This window comes from Ambystoma mexicanum, chromosome 2q, assembly GCF_040938575.1.
Source record: "Ambystoma mexicanum isolate Mex_15411 chromosome 2q, UKY_AmexF1_1, whole genome shotgun sequence".
Taxonomy (NCBI): domain Eukaryota; kingdom Metazoa; phylum Chordata; class Amphibia; order Caudata; family Ambystomatidae; genus Ambystoma; species Ambystoma mexicanum.
The window spans coordinates 767,575,772-767,602,927 of record NC_090924.1 but is presented as its reverse complement, the minus strand read 5'-3'; the positions used below and the strand labels follow the sequence as shown (position 1 = coordinate 767,602,927).

Here is a 27,156-nt window from a genome sequence, read left to right as displayed (position 1 = left end):
AGAATCAATCCAGAGCGAATTCCACTCAAAACCCTGTGAATGCCATTTGTACTACAGCAGGAGGGGAAATACATTGGGAATATCCATTTGAATTATACGATAATACGACGAATTCCGTTTAGTAATTATAATAAGGATTTTGATGGAGAAATCCTAAATAAAAGATAAATAGAACTGCGTGGAAAATGAACAATAATGGGCCAGAGTGCTTTTTCTGTACACAAGGGCCTGTAAACGTGCGAACTAGGGTACACTGTTGTGATTTATTCGATGGCAGTGAGTAAAGAACGTAGCATCATTCAGACCCCGAAAAGACCCTGGCCAGAGCCCCCTCCTCCTCCTGCCCCGCGCAGGCCTCTTGCACCCTCTAGGTGGCGCTGAACGGCGGGGTCACGTGCGCCTCTCACACAGACAGCAGCAGCCGCTGCCAGTGACTGGAATCGTGCGATTGGAGCCCCGCAGCCGGAGCCGCAGAGCAGCGCAGCTCAAGCAGGGCAAGACGCCGGTGAGGTGGGATCGAAACCGGGCCCGGCGGAGGTACGGACCCGGAGGGGGCGCTGCCATGGCGGGGCTGGAGTGAGCAGAACCCCAGGGGCGGCGGGGAGAGAGGCGGACGGGAAATCAGTGCATCCCTGCTCCCCGCCCATGCAGAGCTGAGCGGCCGCCGAACAAAGACGAGGCGCCGAGGCCCCCGCCGGAGACCGGGGAGCAGGCATGGCGGACCGCAGCCTGGATAGCACGGGCGCCGCCGTCTCCCTGCCGCTGGAGGTCAGGGCCCGTTTGGCCGAGCTGGAGCTAGAGCTGTCCGAAGGTAAGGGCCCCTGCCAGCCCATTATCCATCCATTCACTGTAAAGACGGGGCGGGTGGGAGTGAGTGAGTGAGGGAGGGAGGGAGGGAGGGAGCAGCTGCCAGCTCCAACTGACAGGTCCTTGGAGCCCGAGGGCCTAGGAAGAGAACCCACCCCCTCCACGGTGGGCCTCGCGTGTGTCCCCCAAGCGTGCCCTGGATATGGAGCTCTGCAGTGAGCACAGATTTCTTAGCTTCCTCCCAGCAAGAAATACAGTGCTTCTCTATTGGCACTCATTGTGCACTGTCTGGCGGAATTGTGCGTCGGCCCAACCCTCTCTATCCTTACGGTGGATGGAGTGCATGGTTCTTCAGGCACTGGGGAGGACCAATAACCCCTCCCTTGCAGTAAGATGCAGTGCATGTTTATAGTATACACTACTCAAGAACTTCTCCAGGGGTTCATATTTTCCCATTCGTTACAGTATATTTGGTGGTTGTGCACTCACTGCTTAAGGTGTGCATTATCTTCTGCATTTTCCTCACCCTCTTTGTATTGTCTATACAAACCATGGCTTGATGAAAACGGTGCTGCTGCCGTTTTACCCTTGGTACTGGCCGTGTAGGTTGTCCGCACCCTCCCCTATGCACTGTCTTTGGTACTGGTTATTACGTGCACTGTGTGTGTGTATAGAGGGAGTGGGACTATGTGATTTCTGTGTGTCGCCCTTTAGGTGATGGGAGAAGGAGTGAATGCTCAATCGTCTGACACGTCTGACTTTGGCTGTGTATGCCAGGGCAAGGGGTTGTTTTTGCCCCTCCTCCTTTTCAGTCCCTGTACGGGGTATTTCTTCCCCCTGGTACGAGGTGTGCATGCATTATACGATAAGGTTATGTCTGCCACTCTCCCTCACTTTCTGTGCACACTGGTGGCAGGGCCCTTCTGCCGCCTTCCCTTCCCTGCGTGTGTGTCTAGCGCGGGCTGCGCTTATACATCGTTTCTGACATGCTAGCCGTATTCCATGCACTGTTTTGTCCACATCGACATGCCCCTCCGTGTGTCTGCTTCCTGTGGGAGTTGTGCATATATATAAAAGCAATGGTTTCCACTTGCATCCATTCCCCGTCCCCCAGGACAGAACAGTATGCCCATAAAGGCCACCGCAGGCTTTTCCCGGTTGCTGAGTTTGAAGTGGAAATATATCCGTGTTTTTTTTTTCTTCTTTTTTTCTTTTTTTTAGGACGTGCATCTTGAGCTAGTGTTAGGTCAATGGTGGTGTTTTATTAGTTTCCCAGCTGTTTTATAATGCTTTTTTAATCTGTGCTTAATGTTCTGGATTTGATTGTTATCCGCTTTTGAGATGTCTTATCGGAAAGAGCAGGTGCCGTATGACAGGACCGGTCACGTGACTTTAGCTTAGGCAGCGGTAGTGGGTATCATTTGGATGGTGAATTTGGAAATCCACCCGGGCGGTTTTCCAGCTATTTGTGGCGTGCACTATTTTCTATTGCGAGAAACCGCCCGATTTCATCCACGATTAACCGCCCAAATCCACGAGCCCCAAGAGAAAGCTTTTAGCTAAACAAAACCCGAAGCCCCCACCCCCTCTTCTGACGTTAAAGCTTCAGTGCAATTCAACTTCATATTTTTTGTAACGGTTTTCCGAAGGCTGGCAGCCAGAAGTTACAATCCACTCCTGCCAATTTCCTCAGCAGCGGCGGCGGGAGGGGGAGGAGTTATGCTGTTGACATTGTCTTCTTCCCTTTAACACTTTGAGGGAGAGGTGGAGGATGAGAGGCGGCGGCGGCGGCGGCAGCCTCTACTTTCATTCACCGACTAGCTGTCTAGCCTCAATCAGGTTGTACCAAAAGGAATTTTTGTCTGAGGGTTGCAGTTCTGCAGTATAGCTAATCATTACATATTTCGAGGGCTCGGAGAGGTCTTGCAAAAACTGTACCAAGAGGACTGTGGTGTACTGGGCAAAACCTATAACCTCTGCCTCCATAGTTTTTGCAGGACCTACGTCAAGGTGGCATGCAGGGCCACCCACTGTCTTCAATTATCCTCATTTATGCCTCGGGCACAGTATGTATGAAGAAGGATGCAGTGTGCAGAACGGATCAAAACAAAACAGGCACTTAAAGCATGGGCTGTAGCACGCTTTACACATTCAAATAAATAAAAATATTGCCACAAACATTTATGTATATGCATTACTTTACTAAACTAGGCCTTCGCTCCCTGTAATGGTGAGCTAATCCTAATTCCTGTAACTAAGACCTCTTCTTGCAACAGCGCTTCAAAGCCCATGGGCTGTAGCACGGTTTACAAATTCAAATAAATAAAGATTTTGTTCGTGGACTGGCAAGCATAGACTGTACCAAGAAGGCTTGAGATGTTGGGGGCGGGGGATGCACGGGGCAGCCAGAGTAGATGATCTCTGCCTACCTCATAGACTTACAGACCTTAACCATAGACCGTAACGTTGTTGTGCACAAGCTGATAGGTAATGAGAAATTAGTAGAACCTCTTATTTTCTGTGCCTAAGGAGAATTCCATAGACTTAAGTATTTTGATTTTTGTACTTCTTTTTATTTAACGATGTGGTGTGATTGCTGCATGGGTTTACTGGGGCACTCTACCTTGTGTCCACTTTGAGCTAATGATAAACAGATGTAGGTATACCCATAAGGGCTATCAGATAACGTATAGGTCTGACACATTTGGCGTGCACGCCACAATACACGCTGGGGATATAACACATCCTGACTAAATGTGGAATTTTAAGAATTAAGGATTGTACATTGGGATCCAACATAAGGACCACGCAACAGACAACACCCATACATCACACAGAATCCCCAAATCTTCCATACCAAGGAATGTACAGTGTTCTGGTATAAATCACTGTAACGAACAATATTGTGCATACTGTTGATAATGGGAATGGATCAGAGTATATGCTTTGATAAAGACTTAGGACCTCATTCCGAGTTTGGAGGTAGCCATGGCGCTATTTGCACCATGGCTGCCCCCAAAACCCGGGTCCGACTCCGGTTTGGTGAGATGGGGACTTACCGGTCCATTCCAACCTTGGAGGGACCAGTAAGTCCCCATTTACCAAACCATTCCTCATTCCCATTTGAGCCCCCATAGGGCTCAATGGGAATGGGGAGGGCGCAAATAACGGCCTGGCGCAAGGCAAGGCTGTTATTTGCGCCTTTTTCCCCTAACGGGAACCGTAAAGTACGTTTGGTCTGACCAAACGTACCTTACGGGTCCCGTTGGGGGACCTCCAGAATAGGGTGCAAAGGGATTCTGGCACCAGTGTCCTTACCGGTGCCCGGTATCCCTTTGCGCCCGGGTCGGAATGAGGCCCACAATGTCGAAACACGTGCTGGCAATTTTCACGTCAATTTGCAGTCACTGCATACTCTATAATAAATTACTTTAAACTAGTGAAAAGTGAAGACTAAGGAGTCTTGATTTAGCATATTTCGATGTAAGTGGATTCTAAGATACTATGAGAAAAGGGCACTTCATAGTTGATCTTACTACATGTAATAATATAATTTGTTATAAATATGTCAGACCTATATGTTATGTGACGGCTCTTATGGGTATCCCTACATCTGTTTATCATTGTGTACAAGGTTATGGTTATCCTCAAGCAAAGACTGTACCATTGTAACTCTGGTGTACAGGGGTGGGGCTGCTAGTCTGTGGCTTTAAGCAAAGCATTCACTTTACTGGGGCAAGTGTAGTTTATTGGAGTCTGAACAGGCACCTTATTCTTAGATTAAGAGTAATTGGACCTTGAACACAGACTGCAAAGGGACCTAGATCATGGGCAGTTCGATCTGGAGCGCACACTGTAACAAAGATTCTGTTGTAAATGGGAGCAGACCAGACAGCATCTATGTAAAGCCTCAAGCATTCAGTACGAAAAGTAGTGTATCATGCAGAGCAGGCCATCTCCGTCTTCATCATGGGCAGACCTCAAGCATAGATTTTCAAAATAGAACCAATATGTAAAGGGGAAGCCCTCCTTTTACACATCAGTTATATATAAGTATATACGAGCATTTATTGCCTGACTAGTTTCGTGACACAAACTAGCCAGAGTTTTGTGGTGTCTGAGCACAGGAATGTCCTTCTTCTCCACTGTTTCTTTCCAGCAGTATGCAGGTCATGAGTTATTATAGATCTGGCTCCGCTCGGAGATGTCACCAGTCTTCTGTTGACCCCCAACTGGATCGTGACCCACGTGGATGAGGGAACCTGAACCAAGGCCATAAAATATCGGGAGCTGACTGTACCAAAATAACTTGTGTATAGGGGCTGTTCAGCCAAGCCTCGCTTGACTCTCTAGCCTGTGTAGAGTCTGGGGATATCATGCTACATATGCCAACAGACTGTAAGTACAGTGTATACCAACGGGACTGGTGTTCAAGGGGCAAAGTAGGTCAACTCTGCCATCATTTTAGGCTGTTAGACCTCGGCCACAGAAGGAGAGGGTAGGCAAGTTCAGAATATATTTCACCGGGAGCCATATTGGCAGATTCTCTGCATCTCAGAACATATGATATATGATATGATATTTTATTTATATTGTGCTCGTACACAAGTGTTTCAGAGCGTGACAAGGGAGGGTAACAGGGGAGAACAAAACAGCGATCTTACTATGCCCAGTGACATTGAGAACGTGCAAGTGCATTGGAAGGGGAAAGGGGGGAAAAGTGCATGGAAGGGGGGAGAAGTGGAAAGTGCGGAGCAGAGGAGAAGCAGATTAATAATAAATAGATATAAATAATAAAGGCAATAAACGGTGGTAGTGCAGCCGGCAAGTGCTGTGTTTAAGGCAGCAGACAGGGTATGTCTGATAAGTGCAGAAAGAAAAGAAAGGGGGTGGGGGACTGTACGGGTACAGATACAGACACCAGTGCAGCAGGGTGGCAGGATGAGCGGGTGCCTGGGCCCGGAGGACAGAGGGTGGCCAAGTACACAGTGCAGAGAGAGAAACAGATCAGTGGGGGAGAGGTGGGGGGCAAAGGCAGAAGCAAAGAGGAAGGTCTTGAGGTGCTTCCAGAACCGGAGATGGTTCACCTCAAGTTTCAGAGTGGGAGGGAGGCCCCAGCCATAGACAGATCTACCCCCAGCTGGTTTCTTTGAAAAACGACTGACCCTGAGGGAGTTGGAGGTAGAGGAGCGAAGAGCTCAAGAGGGGAGGTATTTATGGAGGGATAGTTGAAGGTATTTTGGACCCAGGCCCCAGAAAGCCTTGCGGACAATGCAGAGGGTTTTGAATTTAATCCTTGCATCCACTCGGAGCCAATTAAGGGATTTCAGGGCTGGAGAGATACGATCCCAGGGCCTGAGGCCAAGGACAAGCCTTGCAGTCCTGTTCTGGATTAGTTGTAAAGGCCGGAGAGTAGAGGCAGGAAGATTTAGTAAGAGGCTGTTAAAATAGTCCAACCTGGAGAGAACCAGTGCTTGGGAGACAATGAGCTTCTGGCGGAAGGAGTGGAAAGGCAGAGTACCTCGGAGGAGGTGCAGTAGTAAGTTTGACTTTCTAGAGACACCAGAGATGTGGGCGGAGATGGAAAGTGTGGAGTCAAAGATGACCCGAGGTTCTTAACCTTGCAGGTAGGGGTAGGAGGAGGGCCAAGGGAGGCCGGCCAGAGTGTGAGCGGAAAGGATGGTGAAGGTGTACCGATGAGGAGGATCTCAGTCTTGTTGCAATTTAGACAAAGATCATTGGCGGCACACCAGTCTTCAATGGCGCATTCAAACATAAGCTCTTCCTTAAGTGTGGCATGGGCTGTCGGGGGGGGGGGGGGGTGGAGGGCTCCGGCAAGACACAGACTGTGCAAAGCAAGCTAGATATAGGGTAATAGGTAGTGCTCCAGATAAGATTTGGAAGTGTGAGTATTTTACTACCAATTTATTTTTAAGTTGGGAGTAAAATGACTTAATAGGGAGTAAAAATGTAATTCACATTCCCAATGGGAGTATTTTACACGGAGGAAAAATGTTTTAAACGGAAAATGGATTTGGTAATAATTATTTCATTGTACCTAGTTAGTTTTTTGTGTGCATTAAAAGCTACAGCTTTACTACTTCTGATCAGGCAATTTTAACAATAGTTTCTTCCTGTGGTACTAAGTGCATTACTGGTCCAAACATATCCATGGAGCTCTGTGGGTGAAAGCAGGGGCACAAGGTCTGTTTCCTAACATATCCATGGAGCTCTGTGGGTGAAAGCAGGGGCACAAGGTTTGTTACCTATTTTTTGAAGGGAGTATTTTTACTCCCTATTTTAATTTTTGGGGTGTATTTGCCTATTTTAAGGGAGTAAAAGTGGCAGATACACCCCTTATCTGTTGGGCTGGTAATAGAAGGCCAAACCATAGTTTTCCCCATAAAGCATAGGTTGTCAGCCAGGCGAGAAGCACAACACATGATGGGCTGAGGTGAATGTCAGCTGCAGAGGCCTCGATGGTTGGGCAAGCAGTGCAGGGAACACGCTCCCTCAATAATAGTCTGACCTGAAAACCACCAAATACTATATCTGCAGTATAGATGGCACTGAATATAGAGGGCACCGAATATATGGGGTGGAAACGCTGTCGGGTGAGACTGCTAGAAGCAAAGACTGGTTTTGGGTGAAGGTTACCAGGCAGGCAATGTATCCCTTCGTCATGGTCTTTCAGAGCAGCTGCACAGCTAAGGCTGCTGGAGTGCAGCAGCAGGGGCCATGAGGTGAGGAAAGGGAGGCATACAATGGAAAAGCATCGCATACTGATGTTGGGAGCGTGTGCGTTTGGAAGGCAGTCCGTTTCTGGCTTTTGGGTGGTCAGTCTGCGCCCTCCAGCGCACTCAAGACCACAGCAGCAGGAAAGCCAGCAGCATAGCTTTTGGGTTGGGCGAAAGCAGGGAAAGTAGTCTACATTCATTGTTCCTGGGGCACAGCTGTGCCTTCGCCTTGCAGGCTGGTAATGGAGGCTTTGGTAGACTGCAAGTGGGCAGACCGTTTCTGCCTTCATCTGACACTGATCAGCAACCAGAGTCTGAGCGCAGCGAAGAATGTAGCAGGACTGAACCCTCCTGAATATTCAATGCGATGACTAATGCACAGCTCGGGCTGCTATATATAGCAGGAATATATGATCAGCCTCCTCACATGTTGGCTGCTAGTGTGCAAATACCATTTTTAATATGCTGAATTCCCAACAGGAGACAAGCACAGTAATTTAATAGTATTGTTCGAGGTTAGCAGTAAATGCTTGCGCTCAGAAAACGGAATATTTTGTTTTTTATTCGCTTTTAGTACGTTAGCAGGGAATATGTTTCCCACTTTCAAAGTCACAAACGCCAAGTCCCAGGAAATGTTTATCACTTTGATGTCGTCCCATTTCTCTCGCGTCGTCTGAAACAAGTGGTGCCATCATTCCTGAGGCCATATATGTTTGTGTGCAGAGAATGGGGTACTTGCTGATTACTTATGCTTTGCAAAAGGAAAATGTGCAATCTGTGTTGACCGCAGATACAGAGGAATGACAGCATTCAGAGAGGCTTTGAGGTTGGATACCCGACCAGTAACTTCCTTTTTTGGGCTTTAGTTGTATGTAGCTCAGATGTTGCTGAAGTGGCATTGAACTGCTCATATTTAAGTGGTATCACGGGTAAGAGGTGCTTTAGTTTACTTAATAATTTCATGGTGTACATATGCTTTTACTTCTGTAAAAAACGAAACCTTGCTGAATACAGGCATCTTGGTGCTAGGGGGACTATACAAGAGATAAGCAGTGAGGGCCTGGTCGACAAGTTACCTTTCACAAGACCAAAACCCGGGTTAAAAGTCAAACCTAATGGGGCCAGAACTCCCAAGTCAATCTTGTAACAGTGATTCAGGGGCCCAGTCCCAAACCTTACATTCCTGGTCTGGAAACTGGAACGATGGGAGCTGGCAGTTGGAGGGGTACAACTGCTCCAAGTTCAAGCATTGTGCCTCCTCTTCAGTCACCCTAGGGAAGCACCAACTCTTCCGATTTAAGGTGTCGAGCGCCATAAGTGCGCTTTTGGTGTGCCATGTTAGGATCAGCAAAGGAAGTTTTCAGTCTTGATGGACCTTGTTTTCACAATTTGTGACAGGCGAAAAATGAACGGAGTAATGGAAACATTGCTCCAATCCTTTAGTTTTCTGTCACCCTTTTGCTGCCATATGCTTTCTTATAAAATATTGAGGTTAGTTACTCCTGGGAATAAGCAGATGCATTTTTAATAACTTTGGTAACTGTGATTGACTGATTTAGCATGGTTTAATTGTTTTTGCAACAATCTTGTATCTTGTTAAAGTTAAAAAGGCCACATGGTAAGCTACCAAAGTTTTCCTAAAGTGTGAGACAGTCTAGGAAATCCTCTTGTCGCATCAACTTGCTTTTCTCAGTTCATCACCCATGGGGCCAGGTTGAGAAAGCTAGGTGAATCATTAATTCTCAGCAGAAGCTGCACCTCGCTAAAAAGTGCTATGCTCTTGATTGACGATATGATAAGTATCGGATGATTTTTAATTTGATTTAATCCTAGTTGTACTATCCATTTCCTGTTTGTACTCTCTGATCCTGGGAGACTGTGGATTTCACTTGTCAACTCTTTTTGGGCCAGCAGCGGGGTCTTGGTTGGATTCACTAAAGAACTGTGTATGGTGTGTTCCAAGAGAGTGATTTGTCTGATTGTGTTGTTAAGGCAAAGCTATAGATTTCAGTAGATTGAACATTTGCTAGTCAGATCTACTATCCTAGTAAATCAAAACCCACATCATTTAGTGTTTATGTGCTTTTAAATGTATTTGCACATCTGAGCGTATATCAACATAAATGCATCCTTTGCACAGTCCGAACCAAGAACAGTGTCACAGGGTGAAACTTGATTTAGATCTTTCTCACAAGTAATAGCACAGTCCAAAATGCTGCTCTCTTTTTTATCAATAGTACTTTTTATCAATAGTATGATCAGTCCCCCATTTGGACACCATAAAGGTCAACTATTATTTCTATCTCTGGATATGAGTCTTCAAGATGTTCATCCACGCAACATTTTTTATATATTTCCATGATTTAATAATTTTACACAGTGTAGCCATTTCTCAGTTTATGGTACCGTCACCGGTGCTGATCCTCTGTTCATTAGTTGGATAGTACATCCCTCCAACCTGCACACAATTACTTCATCAAGAAAATGCACACTGGTGTGCTTGGATGTGCAGAAGGTTTATTTCAGCATGCCATAGAGGCAGGCATACATTAACGGGGATCGAAATAAAGGTGTAATGAGCAGCAGCTAGAATCGGCTCCTTGCTATCTATCGAGCATGACCCAGAAAGCAGAAGCTCCCTCTGTGGAATGAGGATCCAGTACATGTGTGTCAGAAATGTAATTATCACTTGAGATGCAAACTATAACGTTCTGTCCATTGTATATGACCCATTACAGGGATTTAAATAAGGATTTGGTAAGTATGAGCTAAATGCTGCTGCTAGGTATTCAGTATCACCCAATAAGCAGGAGCTGTTGTTGGCAAACACGTACTATCTATCATGCCACAAACTCAACTTTCACATGTGATGGAAATTATAATATTTTGTCCATTGCATATGGCCCATTAAACCTAATGATGTCTTGTATGGTGTGCAGTCAAAATATCGAATTAATAATGTTGAAAGTCATAATATAGAAAACAATAATGGCGAATTTGATTTTTATTTTTGGGGTCTGGGAATAAAAAAAAATGGGTAACAAAAAAATTAAAAAGAAGGGGGGCTTGGGGGAGAACCCTCCCCATTTCGAATAAAAAAAGTAATAAAAAAAATTCGACTTTTTTTGTTTTCAACATTTTTTTTTCTATATTATGACTTTCGACATTATGGTTTTCGATTTTATGACTATAAACCGTCTTGTATATGTGGCGTAATGCTCATTTATACACATTTCCAAACACAGAGGTTAATATTGCAGCAGAATGTTTGTACAGCACCATTTGGCACAAGGAGCCAAAAGTTGCTGTGTGTGACAACCCAACCAGGCTCTCCTAGTCTGTAAGCAGGAGCTAAAGGGTTACCAGCAACTTCGAACCCTGCTTTACTGTATATGGCCCATCATGCATCAAAGTACAGTAGATGTGTCCTAATGCTCCTTTTTATGAAGTTAGATGGATATAGGATACTGGTAAAGGAAAAATAGCTTCTGGGATCAGTTATCATGCTCTTCAAAGTTAAAGCATGTGCTAAATTGCTCCCACCAATTTTGATCCCTGCAAGACTACACCCTTGGTAATTAGTGCATAATCTCTGCTAAAATGAACTGCTGACACAAGCCGCCTATATAGGGACATTAAGGCCCAATCTACCCTGAATTGTTGCTTTTCTCTGCTATTTCAATTTGGGGGGGGGGTGCAGGCGGGTTAGATGTTTGGGGCAGACGAGGCCCATTTAGGCTGTCCATTTCTTTGCCTGCAGCAAGATGTAGGCTCTACATGGTCTCCAGCTCCTTTTACTATGATTACTCTCTTTTGACTGTACCTTTTTTTTAAAAATTATTATATATATATATATATATATATATATATATATATATATATATATATATTTTGTATTCTGTTCTCGATTTTAACGTCAGTGTTCAGATGTTGTGTAGGTTTAATGGGTCATGTCTGTTGTTGTCAAACACTGTTGTACATATTTGTTTTTTGGCCTTTCTAGAAATGTGACATGTTATGCAGTGTAAAATAACCAAATGGGCAAAGCATGGCACACTCGTTGAATTCAATTAGTACTGGCGCTGTCCCAGTGATGAGACTGGCGATTTTTAATCACACTTGTGATGACCTTTTTAAAAGTAAAATCTGCTATAATTACATACTTATGCAGTCCCAATTTAGCACGACTGTTGAGTAGCACCTCTGATTGACCAGAATAGAATAGAAATGGATGTCTGTCCGTGTTGCACCATTTGACTATGGTACATGGTGTGTGTTTGTGTGTCATGGACACATTTATGAGTGCGTGGGGAGGTTCTGCTTCCCAGGGCTGTTTGATGTAAATTCATAGTTGTCAACTTTTATAAACTATTGTGCATTGCTCCCCTATATTTGTAATGCTTCTTATGAACAATTGTTTGAATACCTGTTCATAATGGAGCCACTCGTGTTAGGCGTTTGGCTTAAAAAAAAAGGGTAAAAAACGAATTTGACATGTAGTACAGGATCAGCTTAAAATATTACCCTACAAAGACTTGCATCAATAAATGGCAGTGCGCTTTGTATGTAGGCATTGGATCAGGAGCATAGCTACAGCCAGGTTACTCAAGCAGTGTGTGGGAGTGGGGGGTTCTTTCGCCTTAGTTAGTGATGGGGGCTTCTTCTCCACGTGTCCTGGCTTGCCTCCTGTCTGTCTAGCCAGGAGCACTCTTGTTTCAAAGAAACTTAAAAGAGAGGGCAGAACAGCAGGAGCAACCTGCTTCTGCCGTAAGTTTGTTCGGCAGCCATGCTACTATTACCACCCAAGCGTTATTCCTGTTTTCTGCCTCCAGTGACGTCCCCTTGCTGGTACTACCCCACCCAGAGAGAAGAATAACACACCTCATTTGTGTTAAGTTGAAAGAAGTGCATGCATGCATGCAGTGCTACAGATAAGATTTTGAGGTGGGAGTATTTTACTCCCTATTTGTAAACTTTGAGAGTAAATGTGATTTTAAGAGAGTAAAATTGACTTTTCACCTTTGCAAGAGAGTAAAATGTATGTGACATCCAGTCGACGTGTGCAAAAACTGTATGGAAATTACTATGCGGCAGCTTTTTGCATTGTGACAGAATACACTTTTCATTATTTCTCTAAGGTCTGGCCATTTCATTTCTCCTGTATATATTTAAATGTTGAAAACACAAAAACCTAGCCAATTATATAGTAAAGCAAACATGAATCGTATTGTCTGTGTTTGAGGTTCGATAGCAGAATTGTCTTTCGATGTTTAATAAAAGTCCTAATTTCCTGGAGCTATTACTACTAATGGTATGCCAGTGTTATGATACAACAGTGCAGGGAGGCAAAGGGTTATTTTTATAGCGCTTTTGGTAAAGCGCTGTACATGGAACGTATTTATCACAATTGTTACCAAACCGAAGTCGGTACTCCTTTATTGACCTCGAAAGGATGAAAGGCTGAGTTGGCCTTGCCGGGATACGAACATGCAACCTACAGATCACGCACAGAGCGCACAACACAACACAGCAGAAGCTGAATGGAAAGAAACCATTCTTTTAATCACAGTGTGCAGTTTCTTTTTTTGAAAGGCTTCAGAGAAATACATTCTGTTTCAGAGGCTTCTATCCATTAGCTACATCCATGTAGCTAAAAATCAAAAGAAGCGTTTTGGTTTGTGTCAAGTAATCTGACCTTTGCACTGTCCTCTGGTCTAAACTTGTGTGTGAACGTACACAGGAAAATAATGAAGCTGTCGCATTTCATGCATAAAAAGGCCCGAAATGCACCTTGTCTGGAGGCTGGCCGGCATGCATGCATATTTCGAATGTTGCCTTTGTGCGCACACAACAGACATGAGTCATTTACAGTGTAATTCCACCATATATTGTGGGTGCAACATCATTAATGTGAATTACAGTGGCAATGTTGCATATATTATGGGTGCAGCATCATTTTTTAAAAACTTTATTTTTACATTTTAGTAAACATGTGTACCAACAAGCCCAAACAGTGGGCTACTAACATGCCGCCGTTGCCCCCTCACGCCCGCCCCCCCACCCTCCGACAGTCCCATCACACAACAAGCAGTTAATGCATTTGCATTTACACAAGTGAAGTCTGTGGCGGTTGATCAGTTGTCTCGGTTGGTGCTGCGCTGGAGAGGAGGTGCGAGATGTACGGGCCCCAAATATCTGGGGGTCTTGCATGGTGAGGAAGTGTCTCTGCTTCCGTTTCTTGGCAGTATGTAATGTCTCACCTCCAGTTCGCAAGAGTGGGGGGTGTGCCTCGTCCCCACGCCATGGCTACTCTTCTACGTGCCAGAACCAATAGCATGCTTGCCAGTTTCCTAACGTGTGAGGACAGGGGTCTCGTTAGGCCAAGGAGTGCCACCAGTGGTGAGTGCCCCACTCTCTCGCCGATTATTGCATCAGTTTCGTCGAGCACATCTGACCAGAATTTAGACACTGGTGGGCAGCTCCACGCTAGGTGCAGGAAGTCAGCATCCGGGGACCCGCATCGGTCGCAAGATGCATTAGACCCGGGGTGATGTCTGTCCCTCTGTTTCTCTTTTTAGGGGTATAATAGGTTTGGTGCAGAAAGTTAAAGTGGATTTGTTTAAAGCGGGAGTAGAGTGCCACTTTTTGAGTCTGTTGTAAGATATAGCTCCAGTCTTCATCTAGAATGGGGGTTTGAAGGGTGGTTTCCCATCTTGCCTTTGTTTTGGGGTTCGAGGGAAGAGTGTCCGTGAGCAGGGCTTTGTAGATAGATGAGACCAGTTTGCCCTCCCCTTGTGCCTGAATGGTTCCATGCAGCAGTTGCCAGGTGGGAGGTTGTTGTGGGAATGATGGGATGAGGGCCTGCAAGGTGTACCGCACTCTGAAGTACAAAAATATGTCAAGGGAGGATGTGCCACCCTTCTCCCTCGCCTGCTGGGGTGTTATGAAGGTGTCTTGTATGAAGAGGTCGCCAAGTGTTTTTATTTTGCACTTGTCCGCCCAGATCAGGTACACTTTCTCGGCGGTGAGTGGGATCCCGGGAATGAATTTCGCGGGTAGAAGAGGAGAGTATCTAAGCTGAATCTTGTACTTTTGGGCCATTTTCCGCCATATTGTGTAAGTGGATTGCACTATGTTCAGCGTCGTGTGTGGCACCGCCTGATTGCTGATAATCACGGCCCTTAGCAAGTTGGGTGAGGCTAGTGCCCGTTCGACCTGTACGTGCGGTGTTACGAATTGGGGCTCGTACCAGTGACTGAGAAACTGGGCTTGTGCTGCCCAGTAGTACCGTTCTAAATCGGGTAGAGCTAGGCCACCCTTAGTGACAGGAAGCACGAGGGATGAGTATGCAACTCTTGCAGGTTTGCTAGGCTTCTCAGATTACCCAGGAAGCGCCGGGACAGCAGGATGGGGATGTTGGCGAAAAGGTACAGGAGTTTGGGTAAGATTACCATTTTTACCAATGAGGCTCTTCCCCAGAGGGCGAGCGGTAGCGATTTCCACCTGTTCACCTTGTCTCTTAATGATTTCAGTGTGCTTTCGTAATTGTCTTTGAATATGTCTTGGTGGTTCAGGGACACTCTAATTCCTAGGTATCGGACGTGGGCTTTCTCCCAAAGGAAGTTAAAATCTTCTTGAACTATTTTGGCCTTTGTGTTTAAGGGAAAGACGATTGATTTAGATTGGTTAATTTTCAACCCTGATACCAGCCCAAACTTAATTATTTCTCGCATTATCGGGTTAAGGTTTTCGCTGGGGTTTTGCATGAACAGGACTATGTCGTCGGCATAGAGGGATATTATTAGACGGTGAGGTCCTATTTTAAGCCCTCTCTGGATTTGGCGTTCCCTTAGGCCCGCTGCTAAGGGCTCCATCACAAGGGCGAATATCATGGCGGATAGTGGGCATCCCTGCCTAGTGCCGCGCTGGAGGTTGATATGTGCCGACCGAGTCGACCCGAGCGTGATTGCTTATAGGGGCTGATTATAGAGGATTGAGACCAGATTGATAAACTGTTTCCCAAGTCCGAGCTGCTGTAGCACGGCGAACATAAAGGACATAAAGGGCCACTCAACGGAGTCGAACGCCTTTTCGGCATCCAGCAGCACCGCCACTGCCTGCTGTTTGGGGTCGAGTGCCGCCAGAACCCCGAACATTCTGCGTATCCCGAATGTGGTGTTTCGGCCAGGTACGAATCCCGCTTGGTCAGCGAGTACCAGTGCAGGCATTAGCGGGAGAAGCCCATTAGCGAGGATCTTGGCCAGGATTTTGTTGTCCAGATTAATTAGTGATATGGGGCGGTAGGACTTACAATCTTTGGGAGGCTAGTCTTTTTTGTGTAGTAGTATTACGTTGGCTTCTCTTAATGTCTGTGGGAGAATGCCGGATTCGATCGCTTCTTCGAAGACATTTAGCAGGAGAGGGGCGAAGTGTTTATAAAACTCACCAGTTAGCCTGTCGGGCCCCAGGGCTTTGGATGACGGTAGACTTTTGATGGCTTCTTGGATCTCTTCCAGCGTTATGGGCGCATTCAGTGGCTCGCGGAGTTCCCCTTCCACGCAGTACAGTTCTGTGTCGTTGAGGTAGTTCCGGATCGCATCGGAATCTGCTGGGCCCCTGGCACTGTATAGATCTTGGTAGAATGTCCTGAATACTTCGACTATGTCTTCTTCTTTGTGCAGCATATTTCCCTGCAGTGTCCGGATGCTGTCCACCCTTGTTGGCCTCCTGTCTGCCGCTATAAAACGGGCAAGAAGGGCTCCAGGCTTCTGGCCTTCGCCATATTGTCTAATTCTGTGATTGTGACCCAAAAATGTAATCTCCCGTTCAGCCAGGTTTCTAAAGTTCAGAAGTTCTTCTTTCAACCTCGCCTGGATGTGGTCCGAGTTGTGAGTGGCTTGCTGCTTTTACAATTCCTTCAGGTGTATTTCGCTGTGTAAGAGGATTCAATTCAACACTACAGCTAAGTCAACGCCTAGTCTATAAGACTGAATGAAAACCCTTATTGATATATCTTTAGGTCCAGTTCATGCGTTCTGGATGACTACCCCTATATAACACCCCTCTCTTGGAATCCCCCTGACCCCACTGAGCCAAGAAGTAGTTCTGTTTTGCAAGTTTAAAAGGTTTATTTGATAATTTAAACAATATATATTATATCACGCTTTATAATAAATTAATAACTGAATAGCACCCTTAATCTGATATGATGAAGATTAACAACGGAGAATCTGGCACTAACACACTTCTTATAATCACTAATGAGTGGACATGAAATGGATAAGGTAGCACACTGGTAAATAGGAACAAAAGAAGAAGGTGGTACAAAATGCTTTATAGAGTTCAAATGGATGCAAGGTTGAATGAATGAAATGCAGTATAGAAATACTCAATATGATTTCAACAAAACAATGTAATCACTTTTCTCTGGCAATCCCCTCCCCCCCTTGATGCAAGGCAAGGAAATGGAAGGAAGCACACAGTTCTCAGAAATGCAATCAAATGTGATTCAGTTCAATCCCAGCAAGCTTACAGAAAACAGATAGGAGATTTGAAAACACAGGCCCAAATGCTTTGATATGTGCTAGCAATGGATGAGAAATATGCTGGAAATGCTTTTTAATTCCCTTTCAGAGGTTCAGGGTGAGTGGTATCTAGTTAATATTAGTCCAGGCTCACACTAGCAATGAGGCAGGGATAGTTAGCAGGTTAAACGAATTTCTGGCAAATGGAAAGCAAACAGCAGCAGTTTTTACATGTGAAGAAATTGCAAATCGCGGTAAAATTCGCGGATGCGTGTTCCGCGATTGCGGTAAAACTATAAGGGGTAGGAATGCGGTTCTTGGTGCGATTCAAAGCTACGATTCTAAGCTATCAGAGGAAAGTTACTGCAAGTCTCTAGCCCAAACGGTCGCGGAGATATGAGCGATTTAATAAAGGTCGTTTTTGGGTTTGCAAATTTCAAAAGCTCAAAATGACAAGTGCAGCTTGCAACTAGAAATGACAGGTGACAGCTAGGAGGCAGTTCTACTTAGGTTAAATAGATTGAATTAGATGAATTTAAACTAAGAGATTGGTTCTGCACAGTTTTCTAGGTACTCACACTATATTCTTGAGTGAAATGGGCCTCGCCACGGATCTGGTCAGGGTTTTAGACTGGACTCTGGTCTGGTCTGGTCTGGCCTCTGCACTTCACAGTGATCTGGGTCAGCTCTCTCTGCTGGTCTGGGTCTCTCTGGGTACAGCACTGCTTTCTCTCTGGTTCTCTTAGTTCTGGATAGATTGAAGTCTCTAGTTTGGCTTTCTGGAGGTTGATGGAGGTAAGTATGGATTTTTCCGGCAGAGCGTCCCGCTGCAGATGGATTTGGACAGTCCCTATCTGTCCTGTCTGTCTGCTTTTATGTGGTTAGAATGTGGGTGTGTTCTAGCATCACTGACCCTACCTCTCTCTCAGCTTCTAATTGGTCAAACTTCCATTTATCATTTGATTGGGGAATGAACTGTGAGTCAGAGTGATGTCATTTTACAGCCTGCAGAAAGTCCACTCCTCCTGTCAACTTACACACAAATCTAGATTTGAAACAAATACATATTTGCAGAGGTACATATTGTTTTAAAATCATATGCACCCATCATGCATTACAGGAGGTATACCCTGTTCAAACTCTGCTCTTCCTGGGAGCTTGCATTCAGAACTGGCACATATTTCACTTTTTAACTGATTTTGCAATTTCTGACATGGACCCAACTTTACATACATGTGTGCAGGGAGTAGGGACATTAACTGATGAAGTTTCAGATTTTTAACATGCATACATTTAGAGTTATATCCACTTTTCCGCTGACACCCCCCTGAACACGCCACCGGGTCGAAAAACCTCTTAAAATGTGGGCAGAAAAATCACAAGAATTATGGTGTCCTTTATAAAATTTTCACATGTCCGCTCTATGAGTTATTCATCTTTTTAAAGTTATGTTCTGGCTCCAAAGGGGTGTGGTTTCCTCTCAGCACAAGGTAGAAATACTGGTCTTTCCAGTTCTGCCAAGCCAGCTTGCTCTCACAGGCAGTGCCCCTCCCAGCTCCTGCCAAGAGGAAGCTACATTTTACGACTGCGTAATAAAAACCTTTGCCTGAGTGAAGAGGGCTTTGTTCACTCTCCTACAGAGCACAGATAATTCAATTATCAGATAGATGGCATATCCTTAGTGTGGGCAGCAAAAGGAAGGTTGGCCTGGGAACACAGCTGTGACTCAAGTTTCCCTTCTGATGGGGGTAGTTGCCAGGCAGAATTCAGTTCCTTAAGCCAGGTTTCAGATAAAATGTCACTTTTTGTTCCCCAGTTCCTGCATTCAAATAAAACTAAACATTTTCACATATGCAGCTAGAAGGCTGATTCTAAGTTTAAAACTATGACATTTAAACAATTGCAACCTATGTGATACTCAAAAGTAGGTCACTCAGTCAATTTAAACATTTTCGATTTTAGTGTCTTTAAATCCAGTGCAACTTAAACTGCTGACTCCATAGCAGTTTTGTTATAAGCATTGTTTTGGGCTCTTCATTTCCCAGATTTTGTAGGCACACAACACTCCATTCTGCCAAATGTCTGCTGGTGTTCAGTAAATATTTTGCACATTTTGCAATGTTTGAAAATAGGCATTTTGACTTGCCTTCAGAGAAACACAGGGTGGTTTTAAACTGCCGGCTTTTGGATAGTGGTGAGTACTGGTACTGCACCCATTTTTGGGATTTAAGAAAATGAATTCCCCACAATTCTAGGTTGCATTTGGCAATCAGCATTGCCATTCCCAATGGTTTCAGACTACTGTGCGGGTAGTCCAATGGTGGTTTTAGGCAGCGTCCTTCTGTGCCCATAACATCGGCAAAAATGGGTGGCAGCCTATTCTTCCTGCATTTCCCTGTGCATTTTCTGGGAAGCTCTGGCCATCATGATGTTTTCATGTCAGTACTGCACAGTTTTGAGGTAGGGCTAGGATGCATGGGTAAATACATCCCACAGCTGGTCCCTAGTTTGCGTCTGATGAGTTTCAGGATTCCCTTTTCTTTGGCTAGGCAGACGCCTCTTACATAGCATTTGAGAGATTCCCATAGCACTCCGGCAGAGTTGACAGTGCCTTGGTTAATGTCAAGAAAGGTGTTGATTTCCTCGCTTAGCTCGGTGGCGAATGTCGGATCAGCGAGAGATCTGGGTTTGAAACGCCATTGGGGAGGTCGAGGTCTGGTGGTCGGCAAGTGTCATTCGAGTATTACTGTGGCGCGGTCTGAAAAGGTTTTGGAGAGTATTTGACATGTGCCCCATTGCCAGTTGCTGTGAGCGGAGACTAGCAGATAATCGATGCAAGAGTTCGTATTATGAACACTTGAGTGGTATGTGTAGTCTGTGGCTTCCAAATTCTGGATCCTCCATATGTCCGATAGGTCAAACGCTTTGCAGATTTCCTGCACTTGTAGGCTAGCTTTGGACGCATGTGCGGTTGTTAGCTTTGATTTATCTTTCTGTGGGTCGAGATGAGTATTCAGGTCGCCTCCCCAGATTATGGTAGCGTTTCGCACTTGCGAGAGGCGGGACAGCACCCAGTCAAAGTTGTTTGCACCATCTGTGTTGGGGCGTAGGAGTTGACAAAAACCACCTCCTCTCCCTCCACTATGCCCCGAACCAGAAGAGCCCTTCCCTCGTTATCTCTTTCTGTTTGGATCAGGCGAAACCCCAGTGAAGAGTGAAGAAGAATTGCGACTCCCCTGGCATAGGATGAGTATGAAGAGAAGTAACAATGGCATCCCCAGCCGCGGGCCCACAGGTGCTCGTTTTGCGGTAAAAGATGGGTTTCCTGAATCATTGCCACCTCGACCATGTGGCGTCTGAGTAATTGCAGGATCTTACGTGTCTTGGCTGGGATGTTGCCCCCTCTAATGTTCCAGGTTGCTACTTTGAATGTACCTGTGATGATTTATATGACACCCGATTGCAGCAAGACCGGAGTCGGAGTCCCGACACATGGGGCGGCTGGATTGCGTGGGAGCAGCGTCAGGCGGGAGGGCTTGTGAGGGGCTATCGCGGGGCTCTGGGTGAGGCCCGCGGTTAGGCGGTGGCGCATTGTGCGCATTTCGAACGACAACAATAAAACAATTTTCTTTACACGGACAACCCCCAACTCGTCCGTTTGGAACCCCCCAACTGGAACATAAGGCGTGCTGTGCACGGGGCGCGGGTGGCCTTCCGAGGCTTTGTCCCCAACCTCCCATTTGCGAAGATTGTCCTGATGGCTTGATTCCTGCTTGCTTTGGATCAGTGTCGCGGGTGTTTATCACGGCGGGACTCTCTCCGCTCTTTCTCTGTTTGAGGCTCCGGGCATTTGGTTTGCGGATTTACATCCCCGCCGGTCGAGGTATAGTGTGGCTTCTGGGGAGTTATTTCCCTCCAGTTGAATGTGAAGCCTCGCCGGGAAGAGCATCGAGTACGTGATCTGGTTGGCGCGTAGTCTGTGTTTCACGCGTAGTCTGTGTTTCACATGGGTGAACGATCTCCTTTGGGCTTGGACTGACGGCGAAAAGTCCGGGTAAAACCGGATGTCGTCCCCGTCGAAGTGTAGTTTGCCCTTTTCCATTGCCATTCTGAGGATGGAGTCCCTGTCCTTGTAGCTTAGGAGCTTGGCAATGATCGGGCAGGCAGGGACTCCCGGAGCAGGTCTTGTTGCAGGGATTCTGTGGGCTCTTTCCACTACGAACATTTGCGTCAGGACTGCGGGACCGAATAGCTCCGTGCATAGCTTTTCGATGTGTTCTTCCATTCTGACTGGTAGTTGTCTTTCTCTGACTCCGACTATCCTGATGTTATTTCGTCTGGAGCGGCCTTCCAAGTCCTCGTTTTTGGCGAGTACGGTTTTTATTTGGCCCTCAAGCGTGGAGACACGGGAAGTGAGTGCTGATGTGCCGTCGTCCAGATCTGACACTCTCTGTTCGACGGAGTCGAGCCTGTCACTGTGTTTGTCGAGCTGGTGCTGTAACAGGTCCACCTTGGACGAGAGCGAGTCTATCTTGCTGTCCAGGCCGCCTATCCCAGCTTTTAGTTCCATCAGGATTTCCCTAATGTCCGTTTGTTGCTGCAGCTCTGCCTCTGACTGATTGATTGGTGATTCTGGGCGGTGTTCCGGCCTGCGTGTTTTAGGCGCTGGGCCTGCATCAAAATTGAGTCTTTTCTGGGACTTGTCCGGCTTCCCCATCTTGAACTTGGCTACGGTGTCGGAGCGTCTGATTTTCGGGTCTAGCAAAGGTGTGGTCGAGGCGATCAGATTTGGCCGCTTTGTGCCGTGCGAGGGGCCGAGACCAAGCCGCATGGGGAGTCGCTATGCGCCAAAATGGTGAAGCGTAGTCTCGCCGTCCCGCCTGTTTTGCGTGCTTCTGTGGGTCTCCGCGCGCCTCCCGCCCCTCGCCTGCGGGTGGTTCGCTCCGCCACTGTCCTACTGCTGGCTGAGAGCCGTGGGGCCGTTGCTCAGGGCCGGTGGGGCGGCGCCCCGATTCCGAGCGATTCCCACTGTGCCGCTTTCTACTGGAGGTGGCCGCGGCAGGTCCCGCAGGTGGCTCTTGTCCGTCTACAAAGGATTTTGGACAGGCGGGTTGGGTTTTCTAGGCCCCACGCAGTTCGTGGTTGTGCAGGCCGCACTACGCAGCGGATTTCTCACGGAAGGCGAGTCCGATTCACTCCGAATTTTCGACAGGGATGAGGTGCTGCGCTAGGATAGAGTATTTCTTGCAGATTTAGTGGTTTTGCCACAGGATTGCCATGGTTAATCCGGATTCATGCGGGAGGTAGCCGGGAGCTCACAGGGGAGCGGCCATCTTGGTCGGCCCTCTAGCGCCCTTGGTGTACCAGGTGTGGGATACAGAAAATGAACAAATAGGGAACAAAGTGGTTGGAGACAGAGATATTTATGTTAAGATATAAACAAGGCTTCACAGAAGGCACACAATGGAGAACGTTATCAGCATCAATAATGAAAGGGAGAGTTAAAAAAGGGAAGGAACAATAATGTACTTACTTTAGAGCCAACAGCTTTGGGATCAACAGCATTTCAGTGCCAAATTGACAACCATCTTGCCAAAAAAGCATTCGACTAATCCCAATAGGTAAGTGTAAGCCTGCACTCTAAAATCAGGAGGTATAAGTGGTACCATCAAATAATCACATAAGAGAAGTGTTACGTTGCTTTTAAAGGGCTGCAAGGTAAACAAGGGGTATGCTTAAATGTCAAAATGTTCTGTCCAGTTACCCCACTAAACACAGAGATAGGAGAGTGCACAACGTTTTGTTCATGGGGTTGTAGGCCCTTTCAAGTAGCTTATTTTGCTCGATTCTGTATCTGTGTGATCCCGGGGTACATTCAGTGAGCTCCAGGCTCTAGGGTAGAATTTGATAGCAATACATTTTGGGATTGCACTAGAAACGCTTCAAGCAAGAGCAATAACGTTTCTAACTGCGAGTCCTTTGGGAAGCATGTTCTAGATAAGGATCTAATAACACTGGTCATTAATAAACTGAAAAACTCTAGGGCCTGTGGACCAAATAGTGTCATTAATAATCTTTTGAAATTAATCCCTGTCTTGTGGTCTGAAATCCTTTTCCTGCTGTTCTCCCATATAGTGAAGACTGGTCTAATTCCTACATCCTGGAAGACGGCAATCGTAGTCCCAATCAGGAAGGAACCTTTCAGTTACTGTCCAATACCTTTTAACGGATGAATTCTCAAAGATGTTTTCAAATATTCTCTTAAGGTTAATCATTAGATGGATCGAAACGATGAACATCTCATGCCCCTTACAGATGGGCTACAGAAAGGGATACAGTACTAGTCTCAGTGGGCTTACCTTATTGTGTTTAGTTCAGGCAGCTGCTAAGACTGTGTGAGGACACTGTATGTGGCAGTTTTGGAACTCTCTGCTGCATTTGATAATGTAGACCGAGAGATTGTATGGGGAAAATTGGAGAAACAGGGAATGGAACAGGATCAGTTAAATACACTTCGGACACTACACCCTCAAACAGTGTGCAAATAAGATTAAATATGGAAGGGGATCCCCCTAGAAACATTCCAATTTACAAAAGAGTAAAACAAGGTTGCGTGGTAGCCCCTACATTGTTTAACCTATACATGTCAGACTTATGGGAGCGTAGCAAAGAATGGGCCCTGTGCCCCCAAGATGTGGTGGGTTACGAACCAGCTGCATTGCATATGCAGATGATTTGCTCCTCCTTGATTTTACACCAGCAGGTCTTCAGCGTGCTTTGGACGGAGTAGCTAAGTACCCAGAGGAGAACAAATGAACACTCAATCCGCTGAAGTCAAAGATAATAGTTTTTAACAACAAAAAGGTTAAAAAAAAAAAGCTATGCATGGAAAGTAAACCAGACCAGAATTCAAGAAACAGACTAATTCTGTTACCTGGGATTTCTGTTTGCAAACAAAAATGTATCCATATAGGGGAGAAAGAGGCCAGGCGAAAAAGTGAGAACTTGTACCTCTATGATTAGAATCATCCATAGGAGCTTTCGTGCTTACTCCCTAGTCTCCTTCATAGGGTTTTGTAGTCTTAAGGTGACTCCAATGGTCCTGTATGTTAGAGTTTATATCTTTTAAGGATAGGAAAATCTTGACATCCTGGAAGGTCAAGCCCTAAAATAAGCCCTATCTATACCCAAATATGTCTCCATCAGCTTGATCAGACTGGAATTGAGACCCCAATCATGGTGCTCCACATACATATATAGGAGCATGTCACTTTATCTTAAAATAGATGAAAATGGGGCCATAGGCATAACCAACTCTTTGAAGCATATGATGGATGGTGGAACAAACAATTTTATGAAAAGCTTTAAAGAGAGGTGTGAGAGTTTTATGTCATTGATGGATATAGATGAAATTCCAACTCAGTTGGCCCTAAAAAGAGCAGTCAAGAAATGCTATAGAATTTGGGATTTTGACAATCTGCAGAGACTGAAAAGATTGAAAATTTAGGGTACAAGTTTCCCTGCCAGGAAGTTAAGGCTTTATCCAAGAAAATTCTCTTCTGCCGTGTCCTGGCAATGGTATATGAAATTCAGATTGAACTGTCTTTCCACACTTGAAATAGGACCTCAACTGAATATTCCGCATCAACTTATATCCTGCAAACTTTGCACAGAAAATTGCACTGAGACACTTTTTCATCTAGTTACTGATTGTACTGGACTAACAAAATACACAATTAAACATGTTCGCACAACTGAAATACACAATTATGACAAGTACACAAATGTCCTTAATTTTAGCTTTAGTACACTTTTTAAAACAAATACTTAAACTAATACCAATTGATAGGACTCAAGGAGAAGATCCTTTTAGTGAAGTAGTGTAGATCAGCATCAATGTAGTTTATACTTTGTTATAAGTATTTTATGTCTTTTGATAGCTAATTAAGTGATGTGTAAACCTAGATAAGGTGTAACCCTTGCCTGCGGTGATTCTAATTTTAGGCATTTTTCATAAATGTATCTTTTTAAAGTTGTTAATTATGTTAATCTGATTGAAACCGTTGTGTAAGGTATTTTTTGTACTATATATTCAACAATAAACATTTTTTTAAAAGAAGCTAATTTATTGTAAAGTTATGAACAATATATAATTTGACATCGATGCACAGAATATGAAAATACACTACTACATAAAGCACAGACAACCGTGAAATTCTTGAGTAAATTAGTTAATAAAAAACATGCGTACCATGAAATGTCCTTACTATAGGAAGAATGGAACAAGTACAGATACTCACCTTAGTCATAGAATGTGGCTAATTTGGGTCCTTCCATGACCTTAATGCGGTCATTAAAATGTTGAAAGCTGATTAGCCTCTTGAATTTTCAATCGAAACTCCTTTTGTGTCCCACCTTCATTAAATAAATATCTTAGTTCAAAGAATATGCACAGTCCATCATTTTTGTTCATTGTCTACATAGCCCTCTAATTGCTAGTTACGTTTCGGCGTAGAGAGATTGAACACCTTCTTCAGGACATATTGTTAAGTATGAGACATGAATATATTTAACATACAAAATGTCAATACCATACAGATCCATTTCCAATGGTCATCCTATTACTACTGCACACAAATGAAAACTGCAATTAAGGACCACTAAATGATTGAGGCGCTTAGGCAGCAGGAGGTTAATCAAAGCCTTTTTACAGAGGGACGTCACTCTACAAAATAGATAATTTATCGCCTTCTTCATTATAATGCGTTTGTCTGACATGTCGCTAAGGTTCTAGAAGTAGCTAAGACCTGTTAAAGAAATGACATAATTTCAGCATTTGGAATGTTTTGCCTGTTGCTCTGTGAAGTGCAAATGGTGCATACATCTTTTTAGTGTTTCACATATTACATATAGTAATTTAATGTATAGAAAAAATATTTACTACTGGCATACCGCATTTTGATGCAAAGTTGATATGTGTGAACACAAATAAAGGGCATTAGTCCCAGTCAGTTGTAAATCTGGTTGACGAGTAGCATCTGGGGAAAAAATATATCCAAAACAATTGAAACATGTCTCAAATTCTGCGTCATTATTTAAATAATGGGCATACGAATTGTTACAAGTTCAGAAAAAAGAAACTCTGCATTTGCTTAAGAAACGAGCACGTCCAAAGACGCACAGGGCCGCCATCTTAACACTCACTAATAAAGGGGTCATTGTGTAATTATGTCACATGTTGCGATTACTATACAGTGACCAGTAGAATGTAAACCAATATGAGTCGATCCTGACCTTACAGATATGTAGTCTTCTACTCCAATTCTAAACAGGTAAGCAGCATTATTATATCGTGTGTAGCCAGATATTGTAAACAGCATATGGATTATTTTTGTACCCTACATCTGAGCGGGTGCATTATGGCAGATATTCATTTAACCAACATATGAATGATTTGTGTACCCTGCATCTAAAGGAGTGCATAACTGTTTGTGTTAGGCCTGCAAAATGTCGGTTTGATTACCTGTCTTTTGAACTTGTAATATATGTTTTTGATCAAAGTAAAGCAAGCATAAAAGTCGTATTGGTACTTGCTATTCCATTTGGTAGTTGAGTTCCTGAACATGAGAACATTCTGTATATCCATTGTTCTCTAACAAGGAGTTTAGAGTCTCTAATAATGTCAGTGGTGACAGTGTCTACTATCCACTGATGGGCATCATCCTCATTCGCACCCGGGAAGGGCACTCAGCCAATCAGGTGGCTGGAACAGCAGGTGAGATTACACAATCACTGCACGCTGTCCCAGCGAACCGAGGCCCTTCCCCAGGTGGCATTTTCTTCTTTTTGTTTCCCATTGCGTAGACGCAACAGGGAGCTTCTGCCTGTTGCCCTCGCCCAACATGCCCTGCTTCCATTCCCCACCCCCTCCAGTTACCAGCGGGACCGGAGCATTGCAGCCATCTTTTTTTCATTTTCTTTTTTCATTTTACATCGGGAGATGGGCTGCGCAAGCAGCTCGGATCTCCTGATGCAAAATTGTGAAAGCCATTTGCACCCCGACGATCCCCGGGGTGAAAATAGCTTTC

General features: G+C 45.0%; 1 protein-coding gene across 5 annotated transcripts in view; it reads left to right on the top strand.

The window, feature by feature from the left end:
- Positions 1–400: 400 nt before the first annotated feature.
- The window catches only part of DIP2C (disco interacting protein 2 homolog C), a 2,321,522-nt gene continuing 2,294,766 nt past the window's right edge, over positions 401–27,156 (top strand). For all 5 annotated transcript variants that reach the window (XM_069647998.1, XM_069647999.1, XM_069647996.1 and 2 more), the window contains exon 1: positions 401–811. In XM_069647998.1, the coding sequence (XP_069504099.1) occupies positions 715–811 (97 nt within the window). In that variant the 5' untranslated portion in view covers positions 401–714. The remainder of the gene's footprint in view (positions 812–27,156) is intronic.